We start from the raw sequence: 20,397 nt of genomic DNA on the forward strand, positions 1-20,397 counted from the left end.
ACTGTTAATTGTGCTTGTTACTATATATCGTGTGCCCTTCCTTTTACCATCTCTGGGTCTGACCATGAAATGAACAACACATTGCGAGGCATACAGCTACAGTATGTTCAGTTTACCTGTAATTATGTGCTGGAAAACATGTAAAAATAAATAAGCAAGAAACTTATATAAAAAAGAACACACATGGACCACAAGCCATGTGTATAGCAAATAAAAATTTAAGAATGCTACCAACTAAATAATATACCTCCTACTAATCCAAAACACACATTGACTAGTTTGCTACATTCTATAATGTTTGATGATACAATGAGTCCTTCTCTGGTAGATCAGTATCCCTCTTGATGCCACACAACTGGTCAGTCTCAGTATGTAAACATTGCTTTGTGAGAATGATCATGTCCACAAGTCTCCTATCATTCTTCTCATCCAATTCCACTAACTCTTCCAGTTTAGGTGATAAACGGTAATAAGAGATCTTGTTGGTCTGGCAGAATGCTTTAGTGTCAGCTACTGGTTGTCCATCACTTTCAGCTACCTGTGTATTGTTGTTAAATAAGTTAAAACAATAATTAAAACAATGCAGTAGACCAGTTGCACCAATTACTTGTCTAAGCCACTAGCTAATCATGTTGTCTCAAAAGGCAGGTATAGTTACATTAGACATGTGGGTACGGTACTGTAATTGTAAGACGAAGAAAATCATACTTGAAATGCTTCTCAGCTTCAACTATATATAGAACATCAAATAATATTAGGTATCATAAAGTTTTGAGCTTTCTTGCCCTTCAAAATCACTCAATAAACAGCCTCAGTTTTCCTACAAAACATCTGGGTGGTATTGGTTTAGCACAACCGGGTAAGTAGAATTCTGGGAAAACAACCAATGGAAAATGCCTGACAAATGGATGGATTTTACAGTGCAATGTTTGCAGCATAGTTTGCTAAAATGATTGAAACACTCTAATAGAGCAGTCACCTGCATTAAAATACTGAAATAGAGCAGTCAATAATGTTTATCCACATTAATGGCATGAACTATAGCTGCCATAGATTAGGTACATACAAATTTAAGGAAAAATTAGAAATTTAATTATAGAGTTTGATTACGGATCATAGAAAAAAAAGTAGGGAAAGGTCGCCTACACCTGCAGATATACTAGCGAACATTTAATCCCTAATCCAGGTTATACCCCAAGACCAAGACTGAATTAGGGATTAAATGTTCACTAGTATATCTGCAGGTGTAGGTGGCCTCCCTTGTTTCCCTACTTTTTTTCTATGATCTCTAATTGAACTATAAATTTCTAATTTTCCTTAAACTTGTTTGCCTACTTTTTTTGTAACATTATTATGACTGGAGAACCTATGTATATCGCATCAAAAGAAAGGGTGGTGCCTGAATTAATGTTTTCATCTGAATGCGTGACTCAGCTATCAAAAACTGCTTCGAAAGTGCAGTGGCCATTACGCTTCGCTTTCAGCTATGTTCAGCCCGTTACACAGCACTACAGACGAAAAACAGTAGAAGTGCCACTGCAACAATCCAGTCACCTTGAAAATACGATGATTCGCGTGCCCCCAACTATCAATTACTGCCTTGAAAGTGCAGCGCCCATTACGCTTCACTTTCAGCTATGTTCAGCCCGTTACACAGCGTTACAAATGAAGAACAGTGTTAGAAACGTCTCTGCAATCAGTCCATTCACCACGGAAAATAATACGGACGATTCCCATTTACAAACGTACTGTAGGGAAGTCATGCATCGTGCTACCATGAATCAACACCTTGGGCTGTCAGCAAAAAGAAATGGGGGACAAAGGTAAGTCCATGATGCGTGCATTGTACGTACTGTGGTATGCCAAAAGGCACGTCTCAGGACGAAGCAACGTTGAACAGTGAAAAAATCAAACCCATAACCTTAGCTGTTATCAAGTTATGCTTGCCTGAAGGCATCAGGCAGGCAGGCAGGCAGGCAGGCAGGCAGGCAGGCAGGCAGGCAGGCAGGCAGGCAGGCAGGCAGGCAGGCAGGCAGGCAGGCAGGCAGGCAGGCAGGCAGGCAGGCAGGCAGGCAGGCAGGCAGGCAGGCAGGCAGGCAGGCAGGCAGGCAGGCAGGCAGGCAGGCAGGCAGGCAGGCAGGCAGGCAGGCAGGCAGGCAGGCAGGCAGGCAGGCAGGCAGGCAGGCAGGCAGGCAGGCAGGCAGGCAGGCAGGCAGGCAGGCAGGCAGGCAGGCAGGCAGGCAGGCAGGATTTTGTAACTATTTATTGGAAGCCTTTAGGATCATAGTGAAGGCACTTTTGGGCTTGGTTATGCCTGTCCAATACTGCCAAGGTGCCAGGATGGAGTTGTGAAGGTGGTTTTAGGGTGAACGTTTTGGCTAGGAAAACCCAAATCTCCATGATCCTTGACATACAGTACTGTACTGTATGATAGACTCAGAGTGGCCACAAACCCTTCTGACCTGCATAACTGATGTAATATGCTATATACCCATATTAGTCAAAATGTGTACTTGTATTGAAAGACTTCCCATATTTTGAAGACTGTATAGAATGCTATTATTAATTGGCAGTGTGTAAAGATCATCATTTAATCAGGATGATGTTGTAATTGGATAGTTTCTATGGAATTTCAAAAATTTTTCTATTAACTGACTAACTGATGCCTTCAGTCAAGCATAACTCAACAACGCATAATGCCACGGGCTTGATTTTTTTGTTGTTTAACTTTGTTTCATCCTGAGATGTGCCTTTTCACCAACCACCATACGTACAATACACGCATCACTTTGTCCTTCTTTGTGTCTGTGTTTTCTGTAGTGATTGCAGAGACACTTCTCGTAATGTTCTTCATTAGTTCTTAATTTGTATCACTGTCTAACGGGCAGAACATAACCGAAGACAAAGCGCAAAGGCCACTGCACTTTTTAGTAATTGATTGTTGGGGTAAGCACTCACAGAGTTGGGGTTGTTACTGTCATTACATATTACTCTGCAATGTAACGAGCTACAGTTACATATTTCTCCCAGAAAAAAGTAACGAGTTAGATATTATATGTTACTCTGAGGGCTATAACTAGTATTAGACTACAGCAAGTTTGATACTGAAATTTGATTGGCTGAAAATGTGGTCTCTAAATCTTGTAGAGCCACGCTCATGTCCAATAGAGACCACGCTCTGAGGCGATACAAAACACGATAACTTTGTTCCTATAACATTGGCAACACACAGGCATTTAAATGGCTAGTAACAGCCGTACTGAATTAGAGGGAGGTGTAATGGGCTTGTTTGTACTAATCAACACTACATTACTTGTTTACAAGCAGCTGTCAAGGCACAACAACAGCAACAATGAGCAGTGGCTAAAAAAACTATTTTTTACAACTAGCTCAAACCTGAGACTGGGTGGGGGGTAGTAGTACATATAAACAAAATTTTCTTTTGTGTTTGAATTACATATTTTGTATTTTGTGTTCTATATTGTCATGATTGTTGTGTAGCAAATGTTAGTGAATGATTGAAGGGATTTCAGGGGAGTGTGAGAGCATATTTACCTAGCTGAAACATAATTGTGGCAAGATTGAATCTGGAAGTAGGTGACCGAGACCTGGAACTAGGAAATAGCAAACAAACATACAATGACGTGCAAACCACTCCTTTAGATCAAACTATTGTTTTATGCGATTTTAAGGCAATTATTATATATCAATAGTGGACTGTGAAAATGACCATAACTGTAAATTGGAATTTTAGCAGATCACATAAAATGTTTGAAAATGGCAATCTCAAAACTGAATCTTGAGGTATATTTAGTCAAATCTCTGTAAACATGCACAGCACATGTGTGTAATTTTTGACTTTATTCTCTTCTGTTGTGCAGCTTTCTATTTAGTCTGACTTTTGCAAATTACCATTTACAACTAGCCAAAAGTCATTTGCAACTAACTTTTTGGCCACAACTAGCACCTTTTTTTAGCCCCTGTGACCTGACAATGAGTTGTAGTACAGTCACTGAGTCCAGTACTTTGACACATAGAATGTGCCTGTAACATTGGCAACACAAGGCCACCTGTGTAGAGGGCTTGTTTCCAGTAATTAGCCTAGTTTACAAGCAGCTGTCAACTCAAGGTGTTGTAGTCTAAATAAGTTAGACATTAAGAACCACTGGGTTCTACGGGATTTAGAAAACCCTCAGGCCCTTAGTAGCACCCTCGCTACGCTCGGACGCTACAGTCCAGGGCTTTTAAGTTTTCTAAATCCCGTAGAACCCTGGTTCTTGATGTCTAACTATTATTTATTACATATTTGCTCATTACAAACTTTAAACTAAGCCCTACCTTCTAAATACAGGTTCGGAGCCTACAACTAAAAGTGACATGAGCGAGACATGCATTCCTCTGGTGTAGTTCATCTCAAAAACACGCTTTGTTGTAGTATCTTGGTCTCAAGCGCACTCCCCATACACTATCACTATTTGTTCTTCCCTGTAAACAATCATGTGCTGGATACAATAAGAGGTAACATGTTACAATTTCTGGATGTAATAGAGATGCAACAATATATCGATTTATCACATATCGTATCGTTTTAAGACAATATCCCTGTATCGATACAATGTTAAACCGTATCGATATTCGCGTATTGTGATATATCGACTTATCGTGGCTTGTTGACATGGCTGACAATCAACTTATTGTATTTTGTGGTTAAACTGAATGGTATGAAATGCTTCTCAAAGAATAAAATAGCTCACTTATTTCCTTTAAAAATGACATAAACCATTGTTTAGACTCCACTTTGTATCATGCAATATATCGCTGTATCGTGATACACCAGAGGCAATATATCGTCGTTGCAATTCTAGGATGTAATATCTGTTATATATTACTCATTACTTTGTCATGTAACATGTTATATTGTTATATTACTCGTTACTGAACAGTAACATTTTTACATAATAGTGTTGTCAACCAGCATCAAAAAACCAGTTATTAACCAGTTTGTCTATGTCAATTGGCTCAGAAGGTTTTAAACTGGTTTTGCCCATCCACCTACTAAACCATAAATTACCCCTGTTAACATCACACCATAACCTCAAAAGCATGTGTAAATATGTGATTGTAATAACTGTTATTCAGGCCTGTCAAGTCACACACATATTGCATGTGTGACACACGCATTCAACCTTTTTCTCACGTTCACAAGTACAGTCATCAATCTCACGCAATTCAAAAGTCTCCTCAACAGTGGGTGCTCCTTGGTACTAGCAACGAAGGCTTTGAGCTATGCATTATTTAGAGTAATAGGTACCGGTGTCAAGTGATCAGTTGATTTGAATGTGGATATTACCACCAGGTAGCATGAAGTAATGAGTAGGAACAGAGCCAAAAGTTATCAGACAGGAGACTTCATAGTTTTGGGTGACCTCAAATGTCATTATTTTATACCATTTACAGATTTGTCTGAAGGCGAGACTAGTTGCATGTGATCCGGCGGCATGGGATGATGAACAATGGCAGCAGAAATGAACCTGCATTGAAAAATCCAGATTATGGATATATAATTGTACAAGGATTGTTTGCAGTTCTCAGAGAATAGTGCAGAGACAATTATATTTTTTAAAAAACCCAGTGAAAATGTCAGGCAAACTAAAGCTTTACCTGACATTGATACTACACAATTTGGCATTCAGGGAATACATCAATAGATTTACTTAACCTTAGTATGTATAATGGTACAATCATTATTGTGTTTGTTATTTACTTATGCACTAAAAAAAAAACAGTACAACCTTGGACTACTTCCTTGTATTTTGATCTGACATTTTGTAAGGCAGGTTCCATTGTGGTCGGCCATGCATGATATTTACCTGACAAATGGCCTATGCCAGGCAGTAATAACTGACTCTGTGTTAGTGCACGTGAGACCAGCCAGAAAGTACAGTTTATCTAGGTAGGATTAGCTAGTTCACTAGTTCAGATACCACACCCATAATATATTATTCTGTAATATATCCACCTGTTAGCTAGTTATAGAGTAGCTAGCCACAGTACAGTGTAAATGTATTGGTTAACAATTTTGATACAACCAGCACTGGGAAACCATACTGATGTAATGACATGGAATCCCAGGGTGCCAGTTCTAAATTTTGATAGTTGGTTGCATGATGCAGCTCCTTCATGAAAGAATCTCATTCTGGATTGCTCTACTTGACAGGCCTGGTTATTGTAAGGTAGGATGTTGATGGTCACTTTTGGTACCACCCTAAGGCTTCTGACAGGCATGTTAAGTACCATTATGAGACAATAACCGGTAAATATCAAATTATTCACCTTCCAATAACTGGTTCTAGTAAATTCAGCAGGTTCACAATACTAGTTACAAATGTAATGCGTTTCCCCCAACTCTGCACGCTCAGACACAAAATTAATTTTATGGCATGCCAGGTCCACTCTTTCTTTTGATGTGGTATTTGTGGGTTTGTTAGTCATAACTATGTTTTTAAAAAGTTAAGAACAAAACATTAGAAATTTTAAGCTGGATTAGGGATTAAAGAATTCAACGTAGTGGAACAAGGGAATAGCAAAAAAGTAGCAAAACAAGAGGGGTTGCCTATACCAGCAGATATACAAATGGACATTTAGTCCCTAATCCAGTCATTGTTTATAGACTGAAGTATAGGGATTAAATGTCCCTTAGTATATCTGCAGGTGTAGGCAACCTATCTTGTTTTGCTACATTTTTGCTATTCCCTTGTTTCACTACTTTGTAATCTATGATCCCTTATCCAACTTAAAATTTAACTTTTACTTCTACATTGATTAAATAGGGCAGACAGCTGAGGCTGATCCATGTAGGGTTCATATAATTATGAGATATCACAATGAATAAACTTACTGTGTAGTCAGGGCTGCCCACAGGGGGGGGGGGGGGGGGGGGGGGAGGGGGGGCAACTGGGGCATTTTGCCCCGGGCCCCAGCCTGAAAGGGGCCCCAGGAGGCCCATGAAGGGCCCCCTGAATACCTGTTTAAAAGATTGATATACTCTAATAGAGCAGTCACAGTATTCTTCAGAGGAGCAGTGTAGCAAGCTTATAGATAAGGAGATATGGTTGGTGATGGGTAGTTATTGTCATTGCCAGCAGGTTGTGACTTTTTTTTTTTTTTTGGTCTTCACCTTACAACTTGGGTCAAGGGCCCCACTTTTAACTCTTTGCCCTGGGCCCCTTAATTTCTCTGGGCGGCCCTGTGTGTAGTTATGAGAAATCTAGAGGACTAAACTCATTCTAAAACACTATTAATATAGTCGACTATGAGATGTACATAATTTTACAAACAATTACATGCATTTTAAGTAAACTGCTGTATCAGGTACCCTGAGTGTTAGATATAGGCTACATATGTATTGTTTACATTTGTTGCTGACTGGTTTAGAAAGACTATACCTTATTAATACAGGCAATCTTTAAGACTACAACCATTCTTGGCACAATTATAAGAACGATACACTAAAAAATGTTAATCATTGTAAGCTGTAAAAGTTTGCCATTTACACTGTGGTAAGCTATTGGGATAACAGGAGTGATTCTAAGGAGTTTCTGTAAACCAGTTGAAAATTAATCAAAATGAAAAGATTTACTCTAATAAAACAGTCAAAAGTAACCTGAAGCCAAACTCATTAATGAAATTACCTATTGTGTAATGTTTAGTGTCACTTTTCTTTTTTACTAAATCACCCAAATTGCTTCTACAAGACTCAACGATTACATTTTTCTAGTAAAATGAAACAATGTTGTAGGGTAATTATTACCAGTGTTGGGAGTAGTACGTTACATAATTTTATTATTTTTGTGGTAACTAAGTAATATAACAAAATACGCTATAAAAACAGGTAATATAACTCGAGTTACTTTACTTACTAATGTAACACGTTACCTAAGTAATATAGTTACTGTAACAAGTCCAATATTACGTAATATTATTACTACAAGTAACGAAGTTACTAATCTCATTAGTAATCCACTGTGTAACGCCTAGCCACAACGAAGTAATGAACCTACTGAATGAAGCTTATTCACCAGCTTCTTACTTATAACCAAGTGACAACTTAAGGCTATGGACACAAAGTAATATAATATGTAATATTATTATAGTTACTTTATTTTTTGGGTAATATGTAACTGTAACTAAATAGTTCTGTTGCAAGTAATATGTAATATGTAACTAGTTACTTACCCAACACTGATTATTACTCATTGCAACTATAGTATAGGCTGTGCCTAGTTACCATGCCTCTGAGCAGAACCAATACATAAATGTCTGTATCCATCACTGTGTGGGTAAAGCAGCTGCTTTAGAGTTGGAAACCAATCAGAAAATTTTCTAGAACTGCCTTAGTGAGATAATCCAACATTTTAGAGGACAGGAATTCAATAGAAATGTCAAGATATACCAGGTCTCTTGTCAATAATGCTACTCTTTGGATTGATACAAAAGCAGAGATCAAAAGCTGCAATAGTTATTTCTACTGATATGACTGCTCTATTAGAGCAACTCAATGGTTTGCAGAAAGTGCAATCAATTAACTTCTCTGCAGATCAAAACACACAGTAGTGTGTCATGCAGCCAAGAAAGCTGGTACACTATATGCTGAGTATATCGACATAAAGAAAACATGATTTTCATGCATACATAGCTCCATGGTCCCTTCTCGAATTGGAATCCTTTTTGTACTGTAAATGCCCTTCAGCACCCCACATACAAAATTTTATTTCCTAGCACAATTGTGAAATACGAGTCCTCAAAGTTTCTTCATTTTTTGGGGCATGTGGGAATTTAGATTATTCTTCTTGCACACTTTACAAAAGCATTATAAAATGTAAATGCGTAACTCAATTTTCTTGAACTTTGGTGCACCTTAAGATTATGGAAAAATTACGTACCAAGTTTGGTGCAAATCTGATAAATAGTCATTGAGTTATGGACAATTATTTGCATTAAAAAGAACATATTTTGTCACACAATTAACCTCTTATGGGGATAAATTAAAATTGGTGCGTGTATAGGTTAACTGTCATAGTTCAAAAATTTTGTGGTTATCACATTGGCAGTTATAGAGTTACAAGACAAAATCAAACAACTGATAATCACAAAGTCAAGATACTCTAATAGAACAGTCACTGTGGGGTACAAAGTGCATAAAAACTTCCCAGCATTCAGACCAGGGACCTCCATACTGAACACCCAAATCCTTAACCACTGAGCCACTGTTATCACAGCTGTTCACCTCACTTTAAAAATTCTAGCTACAATCTACTCAATAGCAAAAGTTTATTATTGTCATGGTCTACCAATGGAAAATCTAGATTGGTGCAGATGCCAACTATTTGCATGGCATTACCAGCACTGCATAAGTAATCTATTACACTTGTACATACGTACAAACATACTTCATGATATTTGCAAATTATCATCTTGCTATCACAACATGCATAATAGATAGAATACCTCTGCAATTAATGCTTGAAGTAAGTTGTAAACAGCTTTGATAGCTTCAGCAGAAGCTCTCAATGTTACTAAACGTGACAGCGTAAAGTTTTCTCTTGAAAGACCTTTATGAACATCCATTGAGCCAGGAGGATGTTCAAACATCCCACAACCCAGTGACACCACACAGGAAATTTTGTAGTTTCTTTTACCAGATTCAGTGTAGTACTGGTGGATCCTCGTTAACCCACTCATGCTGGGGTTGTTGGCCTTAATTCCTCCATCAATGTAATTTTCAAAGTGCTTGAAATGTACTGGAGCAGCACTAGTTGCTCGTGCTGCCTTCCAAATGGGTTGCTCTATTATACATAAAATTATTATTAAATTGCGTTTTAAAGTCTGCATTGTTTTATAAAAAAGAGTATATACATATGATACACAGTTTTAAAAACATTTTTGAAAGTACAGTATGCAGTAATATAGTATATTTTAAAAATGAAGTAGGGATCCAAGCGATAAAAAGTAGTGAGACAAGAGATGATTGATGGTATTACAGCATAGCTCTGTGGGAAAATCTCTACATTGGCATGTTGCATATAACAATCATTTTGTTCAATGCCAAAATTGGGATTTTCCTACTGAGCTATGCTGTTATACCATCATTCATCTCTTGTTTCACTACTTTCTATTGCTTGGATCCCTAAAATTAATAATTTAGTTTGTTTGAATTTTGTTATAGCACACATGTGACTGTTCTATTAGGGCAACTGTTGTATTAGAGTATCTTGAGTCAGCCTTTCACCATTCATTGTGCAAGCATATGAATACAGCTAGGCCAATAATAATGGGGTGTGTCATTGTGATAGATCATTAAGAGGTGTGGTCTCTCGGAATTTGATCATTATTAATCAACCAAGATCGCATTAATGGGCGTGGTATTGACCCTATAATGAAGTACAGGTATCTACCAAGCGTAAATGCTTTAATAAGTTTGCGGCATCTAAATTATCATTATTAATTATTACTGTGCAAGACCTCATATACTGCCCAAGGAAAGTGTTGATAGGGAAAATTAATGCCTCAATATGGTTTAATTGCATCAAGCAGCCTGATTGAAGATAAAAGGAATGCAGAAGGCACACAGTCATCAGAACCCCAAAAGGCACATCCCACTGGTGAGTTTGTTATTGTGGCATAAAATGGTGGCCTCCAGCCTTGCGACTATAGGCAGGCAGGCAGGCAGGCAGGCAGGCAGGCAGGCAGGCAGGCAGGCAGGCAGGCAGGCAGGCAGGCAGGCAGGCAGGCAGGCAGGCAGGCAGGCAGGCAGGCAGGCAGGCAGGCAGGCAGGCAGGCAGGCAGGCAGGCAGGCAGGCAGGCAGGCAGGCAGGCAGGCAGGCAGGCAGGCAGGCAGGCAGGCAAAAGTTCCAGTTTCGGTGATATTTTTTAAATTCTATACCTGGCGCCTGTAAGCGTTTTTCTGTTTTTAATGTTGTATTTCACGTTAGATGGACTAATATTATTCCATAAAGGTGATTTTGTTGCGTAAAATGTTTCTAGGATAATTTTTAAAGGCAGCATTTTAGGTGGCGCACATCATTTTGGGGGGGACGCCTACTTAAACGGTACTACCATACCGTTTGATTACAGTGCCTTCACTAAATGTTTTTGATCTCAAACAAAACATACATAATCATACATTATGACCACAACCCTTAACTATGTATTACACAGTACAATAAGGATCCCCTAGGTACCTGCCAAAATGCTGCCATTAAAATCCATCATAGAAATATCATAATTATGCAAACTTCTTTATGAAAGTAACTTAGTCACCTAATGTCAAATAATTATAATGTTAAAACAAGAAAACCATTACAAAAACATAAATACTGAATTTAAAAAAACCAAAACCTGGTTCTTATGGTTTACTTGCCTGCCTGACCACTTTTGCAAGGCTAGAGGTTAAACTATGCCATCACTATAAGCCACAATATCTAACTCACATCTAGGACATACCTTTTGGTGATTCAGCAACTGTTTGTCCTCTGCACCTTTTATCTTCAATTACGTTGCTCATCATCTTCTTCATGTAACAAAACCATATCAAGGAATTCGTTTTTCACATTGACACTTTCCTTGTGTAATGAATACCAGCGTGAAAACAAGGCATATGGTATGCCCACTGAAATATCACGTAAGCCAGAGGTATTGCAATAAAGCCAGGGGTGGTTTTATGGGGGTTTCTGGGGTTTCCAGAACCCCCTCTGAACTAGCAGCGCCCCTACGATTCATCTGGGTGATAAAAATTACAAAGAGTTATACGTACATTTTATGGCTCTTTCTATTGGCAAAATTTCATGCTTTTACCTTTGAAATCACCTTCACAGCGTTGAAAAGCATGTATCACCTTTTTTTTTGTTTTGGTCTTCAACTTGCAGCTAGGCTGAAGTTACAATTCCAGAGAGCCAGGAACCCCCTCTGAAAATTTCTAGATCTGCCCCTGAAAGCAGTCATCCTATTTAAACAGCCATATGTATCATAGTCGAATAGAACAATCACATGTGTATATCAAAGCTAAAAAATTAACTAACAAATAAAATTATTAATTTAAAAATGATGAAGTAGAGATTCAAGCAATAAAATAGTTAAACAAGAGATAATAGCAATGACAATACAACATGGAAAATCATTGAACAAACTAACTGTGATAACATGCCAAAGTAGGGATTTTCCTACAGTATGTTGTATACCATCACTCATCTCTTGTTTCATTACTTTTTATTGCTTGGATCCCTACTTCATTTTATAGTTTATTATACAGCTACCCTGGCTTGTTTGAAATAAGAAATCAATACATTGAATTGTAATGTCTGATCTCGTTTAGTTGCCAGAGGGGTAGAGAACATCCATGCAGCACAAGTACTGAAGGTCTGAAGGACATATTGGTCCTGCAGCCTGTTTAAAGATGCAAAGTAATGTATGTTTGAAAAGTTGATGACAAGAGAAATAAAAATTCATGACTGGACTTGGGCAACCTCGAACATCCAGCCATCTGACTAATGCTCGAACGCTTACAGGCAGTCAGGATGTTTTCTCTGTGTCGATTTCATATACTTGTATCCATAGAAACCTACAACAGAAATAAACTTAATGCCAGATTTCAGATAACATGGGGTTGCAAATGAGAGCCTAGTGCAGTAACAATAGTCCAGTTTCATGCACAATATGGGATAAAGATTCTTATGCTTCACAGGTGTCCAAACCATACTGTTTATTCTGAGAACAACTATGTATGTAACAAAACAAATTATTTTAATAAACAATGATGGGAAATGTTAAATTGATTATGGACTCTTGATATGATTCATTTCACTGCTCTAAATACTACTACTGCTACTATAGTTGGTATGCGTTCACCTGAGCCCCCGCCAAATATAGTAATATCAAAGAGGTGAACATGTGTTCACACCCAATGGTTTTGAACTGCAACTAGCATGTTTTCATGTTGTCAACATGTCTGTGTGCCTGAATTGTCCATACTAAATGTATGGGATTTTTTAAGCCTCATAACTCACTTATTCTTGCCTGTATCAAAGCGCTTTTTTGATAAACAGTTCTGGCTTCACAGCACTACTAAATGTTTAAGCAGCTGGCCTTTGTAACAAGAATTATTAACAAGAAATGAGGGCTCAGCGAACAGTATATATACATATCAAAACATGCTATTGGGATTTGTAAAGTCAGAATGGCAAAAATGGTAAAATCAAATTTACAGCCAGTAATCATTTTATCAGCAATATTGTACATTACCAGTGTCCTTTGTTTGTTTTCTGCCCTTAGATCATGAAGTGGACTGATTAAACACTGATTTTTTCAAAGGTTTCAGGATGGATGGATCACTTTTTCAATTTCTCCAATACAAACTCCATACATTTTACATCATTTTGTATATTCAATAATTGCAAGCACTAGACATGATCAAATATCATAAAACTTAATATCATTAAACTCCTTATGAATTGCTCTATCCGATTCTGGCCAAACAAAATTTGTAATCGCTATGGTAACGACGTGATGCCACTATTTAATTAGAACGCGAAATTCGTGATTTGCTCTCCAATGGATTTGGTATTGCATAAGTTGCTATTTACCATCGTTTGTTGTAAATTTGAAAGCTGTAAACACTTTAGCTTCGAATAAATTTCGTTACCATCGGATAGAGGAGTGTTATGCGTGTATAATGGTGGCCAAACAATTTTGATACCGCCTTCAGAACCAGAGTTATGATGAATAATGTAACTTAAAACTAACTTACCTCCATAGGCTGCTGTACATTTGATTTTACGCATAATAATATTTTACGGAAAATTGTAATGTATGGGTTAATTTGACATGAGGTTTGATATGACTACTATCTATACAGCATACTCATTTTGAAATGACATACATCACACATGCCATTAGACATCAATATTCTCACCTTTGCCAGTTGGTCCACTTTCAAAATTATTGAAAAATGTTAACTTGAATGGTATAACTTCAGCATCAGTTGCTGTAATCAGAACCCTATAAAATTAAACATTAGGTTTTTTTGTTTTTTTTAAAAGCAATATCCTTACTTTGGAAACTGCTTGGAACCTAGTGTCCGGTATTCACCAACGATATCTTTCAAAATCCTTTCCAATTCTTCAGTATTGCTATGTGGTAGACCTAAAACTGGTAGTTTACTAAACACCTTATCTTTCAACTTGAAGTACAAGCAACGCATCTCACCCAAAGACAGGTTAGCTAATAAAAAATATGAAGACAAATATATTATAGTAGTATATAGTCTAATGCTACTGTAGTACATTATAATAATGACAAGGAAGATGAAGTATTTTATGTGTACTACTGTACTGTATGAAACCTAAAGATTGTCTGGTTTTTGCATGCATACATTTTGCAAGGATAAATACTAAATTTGAAGCTATAGGCTGATATAATTAAAGAGTGAGTACTATCTATATAAGAAGAAATTTTTGTGACACTATATAGAATTCGGAGTTTTGCTAAAAATACAGTGTATGAATATGGTAAAACTTTTGCTTGGTAAAATATAAGCAGTAGCTTCAGTGCAGGTGTATACATGGAATAAGATTCAAATTTGCCAATTTCCTAATTCAATCCCTTGCTTCTTAATATATATCATACAGAACAGTAGTACTGTATAGTAGGGATCATAAAAGTTTGGGTTTTCTTGCTAAAAAATCTCACTCAAAATCCAGCCTCATTTTCCCTTTATGACAGCTTGACAGTATTGGTTAGGCATAGCCACCAAGCTCATAAATCAATGTCTTTATGGTGACCCCAAACCCATCCAACAAGTTTCTATAAAAAATTTTAAAAATTATTACACTGAATTTTCTAATAACTAACTAACTAACCGATGACTTCAGCCAAGCGTAATTTTACTATCGTTAAGGCTACAGACTTGATTTCTACATTGCTTTGACCCAAGACATACTTTTCACCAACCACAACAGCTACAATGCATGCATCATGGACTTACATACCTTTGTACTTCTTTGTGTTTCACTACTACCATGTAGGTGTTGATTCGTGGTAACACATCATCGCCTCCGTGTTTTGATTTCTGTAGTGTGACTGGGTTTATTGCAGAAGTGCTTCTCATTATTTGAAACACTGTATAATGGGTGGAAAGTAATTGAATGGGGATGAGTTAGGTACCATGAAGAACATTTGAATCAACAAAATTTAATATAGAAAACAAGAATATGTACAGTAAGACTTACTGTACACTATAGCCAAAGCTAAAATTCCTCCTGTACTGGTACCAACAATCCAGTCAAACAAGTCAACAATCTTTTTGTTAGTAATTTTCTCAATGAAGGAAAGCAGCTCAATCAAAATCAATCCCTTAATCCCTCCACCATCAAGGCACAACACCCGATCACCCTTGCGTGCTCGGCTGCCAACAGAGTCCTTCTGGACTGAATAATCAAATGTCTCCATGGCACAAGCTAAGAGCTGGTCTAGTGTTCCACGATCAATTTTATCCTTTAATTTTTCAAACGTGTTAGACAAAAGGCTGATAACACCATTGCGTCTCAGGGAGACATCTCTGGGGCATTCTGGGTTATCCTGATACGAATTCTGTCTGCCAAAAACTGGTGGCCATTTAACTGCTGACTGGCGACGCAAGTTGTACCCATGGGTGTCAAAGTTGATAGACCATGTCAACAGTTCAGTGATATCACGTAGTCTCATCTTTTCAGCTAATTCCAGAGCAGTATTTCCAAGCTTATCAACCATAGAAACTTCAGCATTAAAAACCAGTAATGTTTTAACGCAAAGTACATCATGAGCCTAAAATATTAAAACAATAGAACAACATAAATGTTCAAACCCACACAGCAGTTTGTGTTTACCAAGACACACAGTTAAAAGAACAATGTTTGATGTGCAACAGAACAGCTAGCACATATCATAGTACAGTTATAATAATGCACAGTTGCACACATGAAACTACATGTACATTATGTCCCAACACAGTACGTAATTGCATGGTTTTGCCTAGTACTCTAACTTTCGGTAAAATCACTGACCAGTTATTCTTAATGATAAATGCCACACAGTTGTTTTTCAACAAACTGCATAACTGATATTGTACATTTGCTAAATGTGTGCCTTGTATAAGGATGCACAATATGGTGCTTATTGTACCAAATTGTATACAGGAGTGGTATATCATACAGTACAATAGTACTGTATAGTAGGGACATCGAAGGTGTGGGTGTGGCCAGTGATAGAATATAACCCAAAAACCTGCCTTGATTTTTCCTCATAACAATATGACAGTATTAGTTGGGTAAAATCAAGCCCAAAAGTGTCTTCAGATTGACTCGAAACATTTCTGTCAAGTTGCTAAAGAATTAAAAAAATTATTCAATGGAGTTTTCTACTGCTTGCCTGCCTGGTGCCTTCAGTCAAGCATAGTGGAAAACTGGCTACAGACAGCTACAGCCCTATTTCTTTTGCAGAAATCTTTCTATTTTGCTTAAGAAAAAACCTTTGGTATATTGATAAACTTATTATATAATGCTTGTGCTATTTTACCTTTTATCCTTCTTTATCATGGCCATCAGTCAAGGTTCTACCGCTGAGTGTTAATAGACTAAAGTAGGGCTTCCATCTACCCCAGTATATAATGCATCAAACTATTCAAATACACAAAGTCGTTGCACCAAACTATTTGAACACACGTGGCTCGTTGGTTTTCAAAGTTGGTAGTTGATATCGATCAGTGAGAGCAACTTGCAGCAATGTGTAAGTCAATAAATATAGTTAAGTGACAAGTTAAAACTGAGTCGGGTCATCCAGGTCCTATTTTACAGGTTATCCGGGTCTGACCCACGTGCTAAATTAATTAGTGCAACGATGCGTGTAGTAACACGTCATAGCATGGTAGCCACATCCATTCATCACCCTGTAGGTATGCACGAATCCACGTCCATTATTGTCTGCAGGCTTATGTAGAGCCACGCCTACTGATCAGTTGTTATTGCATGAGTCATAATCTGGTGTAATAGTCTTGTGATTAACTCTTTTAAAATATTGTGACTGCATGGTTTTGTGAAAAGTAGGCTATTTAGTGGCCATGAGCTTGCAAAAAAACTTCACAAACAAGTATCCCTACTGTGCACAGTAGGGGTATTCATTTCTTATTGTTTTACAGTATTTGGACATTACGTACTACTCCAATCCAGCTTGTTTCAGTACTTTTTATTGCAGCACTATACACTGTGACACTATCCCTACTCTAATTTAAAATTCCTAATTTTTTTCTTTACTTGTACATATGTGGAATGAACATACTTATCAATACAATTGTGCATAATATTATGCCATTTCATATGTACATGCCTGCAATACACTATTATCATACAGTACGATAGTACTGCATAGTAGGGACCACAAAGGAGTAGGCGTGGCCCATGGGATAACATCACTCAAAAACCAGCCTCAATTTTCCCTGACGACGATGAGGTAATATTGGTTAGGTAAAACTAAGCCCAAACAAGTTTTCAGATCGACCCAAAACGCTTTCAACAAGTTGCTACGGAATTTTTTTTATATTATTTTCTACTGACTGACTGAGTAACTGACTGATGCCTTCAGACAAATGTAACTCGATAACGGCTAAGGCTACGGGCTTGATTTTTCCACTGTTCGACGTCGCTTCGGACTGATACGTAGGTGCCTTATGGATATATACCACAGTACGTATAGTGCATTCTTCATGGACTTACCAGTGTCCTCTTTTGTGTCCCATTCATCTTTGTTGACAGCAAAAAGTGTCAATTTGGTGATAGCATGTGATGGCTTCCCTTTGTAATGGAAATCGTCCGTATTTGTCATAGTAGCTATTTTGAAAGCAGAGGTGCTTTTCAAATAGTTCTTGATTCGTATTGCTGTGTAACGGGTTGAACATAGCCGGCAAAGAAGCGTAATGGATACTTCACTTTTCAGACGATAATTGGAACACACAGTGCCATTTCAGATGTGGTATGCGTGGGTTCACGAGTCATAATAATTTACAAAAGAAGTTAACAAACAAGTACACAGAAAAATTTGGAATTTTCACCTAGAGTAGGGACCATCATAGCACATCGATAAAAAGTACTGAAACAAGCTGGAGTAGTGCACAATATTAAATCACAGTAAAACAATAAGGAGTGTTATATCCCTACTGTGCTCAAGTACACAGTAGGGATATAATACTTCTTATTGTTTTACTGTGATTTAATATCATGGACTACTCCAGTTTGTTTCAGTACTTTTTATCAATGTGCTGTGGTCCCTACTCTAGTTGAAAATTCCAAATTTTTCTGTGTACTTGTATATATAAGAGTGCTTTAATGAAACCTGCATACCAAAATCCTATAAATCAAAAAGGTAAGGTTGCTTGCATACGCACAGTGGAACCTTATGTATTTATCCAAACCCCTGACATTTAAGTCCCTGAAAAGCTCATGAAAATCATAATGTACTTAACACCTACTATAGAATGTTTACTATTCTAATATTCAGAATTCAGGAAGTTCGGTATATAGGTATTTGGATAGCCAAGGTTCTACCAAAAAAAAAATGGATTCAAACCGTGACCTAACCACATAACACTTCCAAGAAAGTTGGGGCACTCTACTATGCAGTTGAACAGTTCGTTGTGGTTTGTTTTGAAATGAAATGTATAGTTTCCTTATTACATGCCATGGCCTTTGATGCACTGTAGAAGACAAACAGAAGCACATAGAAACTTACAACAAGTGATTATTTACACATTGACACTAACAGAATAGCAAGTACCTATGTTGCGACAAAACAGGTAAATAGGTAAGTGTTTTATAGTTATTGATAACAGTAAAACACTCTACTTTGAGCCCTGAGGACCAAGAAGGCTTGCTTTTGCACACCGTAATTTTCAACACACTGCAGATTGTCAATTCAGTCAGTATCACTAGGGACCACAAAGCATCAACAATGGCTTAGTTTCAACCCTAACCTGAACCATTAATTTTATACTGTTTTAGATAAATGATATTTACAGCTACGGCACTGTTCACTTGGACCACACTAGTAACAACCTGAAGTACTGCATGCATGCATACCTCTACTGCTAAATGCAAAGCAGTTTTCCCATCTGCATTTTTGCAATCAGGATCACAGTCACCATATGCCAGCAATGCTAACACACAGCTCTGTTTGGCATGCCCATCCTTGAACTGAGCCTTAACAAGAGTATGTAGTGGTGTATCATTTATTTCATTACGACATTCAGGATTTCCACCTTCTTCAATGATTTTAACAATGGCCTATACAAAGAAAGTAAATAATATTTTATGCCTACATTAAGCAACACTACATGCATACTCTGGCTATTGTAAACAAAATCCTAAATGTTGCAAAATCAAAACACATATGCTTATTAATTATGGTCACCTTAAAATCACGAGCCTTGTGAAGTTCACTACCACTTTTGGTGTAAACTTTCCTGAGTGGAATAGGAGAATATCTTGTAGCATTGACATTCTGCTTGGTTCTTTTAGTGGCTCTTTGAAACTGCTCACCACCCATAATTTGAGGTATTTGTTCTGTTTCTAGCCTCTGTGATTGAGCAAGATAATCAAGACACGCCCATGCTTTATAAACAACAGCTTTTTGAATTGGGGTCACACCTTCAATATCCTCAACAAACAGTCCAGGATCTTTATAAAGCCACTGGTCACTACATCTCATAATGGCTCGGCATGCAGTGGCCGAATTTATCTCAACAGCCAAGTGAAGTAGCGTGTATCCTTTGGGATGATGTGTGGATGTGAAATGATCCTTGAAAGAGTCACTAGCCAGGAGTATCATCATTGTGTCCTCTGGAAGAGGAAGGCTGACACACATGTGTGCTACTGACCAACTGTTCTTCATCACTTCCACCAACTTGGCCAAGACTTTATCTGTGAAAATATCTGTGAGATGTGAGAGCGATCTTGGGGACCAGAACCGTGGAAAAATATCGTAGCTTGAGTAGAAAAAGCTTCTAGCATCTTCCTCGCTTTTACTGTCCCATATCTGGATATCCTCTCCTTGTATTTCCACGACTACTCGGTACCAGTACTCATCCTTTCGCTTCGCGTAGGTGCAGAGTTTTAATTTCCTTGACGGATTGTTGACTTCCTTTCCGATCTCCTGCGACACTGTCCCCTCTAGGTCCTTTTCAGCTAAACGTCTAACCTGAGCCATGCATGCAGCCCCAGATTGACAAGCACGCAATGTAATGAAAGGGGGCGTATTGATCGTGTGATGCTAATGAATAGATACTAAAAATAGTAATTAATTAATTAATTATGTCATGAT

General features: G+C 37.7%; 1 protein-coding gene across 2 annotated transcripts; it reads right to left on the reverse strand.

Moving 5' to 3' along the window:
• Positions 1 to 61: 61 nt before the first annotated feature.
• Positions 62 to 20,323, reverse strand: LOC136250979 (85/88 kDa calcium-independent phospholipase A2-like). Of its 2 annotated transcripts, XM_066043337.1 has the most exons (7): positions 19,489 to 20,323; positions 19,158 to 19,361; positions 15,282 to 15,855; positions 14,106 to 14,274; positions 13,967 to 14,052; positions 9,508 to 9,845; positions 62 to 538 (listed from the first exon to the last, which is right to left on the reverse strand). In XM_066043337.1, exons 1-7 carry the CDS (start codon positions 20,281 to 20,283, stop codon positions 290 to 292), a joined length of 2,415 nt encoding a protein of 804 aa, XP_065899409.1. In that variant the 5' UTR covers positions 20,284 to 20,323; the 3' UTR covers positions 62 to 289. The 2 variants fall into 2 exon arrangements, with proteins under 2 accessions (XP_065899409.1, XP_065899410.1); XM_066043338.1 differs by lacking the exon at positions 19,158 to 19,361.
• Between the last annotated feature and the right edge of the window lie 74 nt (positions 20,324 to 20,397).

The sequence above is a fragment of the Dysidea avara genome, chromosome 3, assembly GCF_963678975.1.
Source record: "Dysidea avara chromosome 3, odDysAvar1.4, whole genome shotgun sequence".
Taxonomy (NCBI): Eukaryota; Metazoa; Porifera; class Demospongiae; order Dictyoceratida; family Dysideidae; genus Dysidea; species Dysidea avara.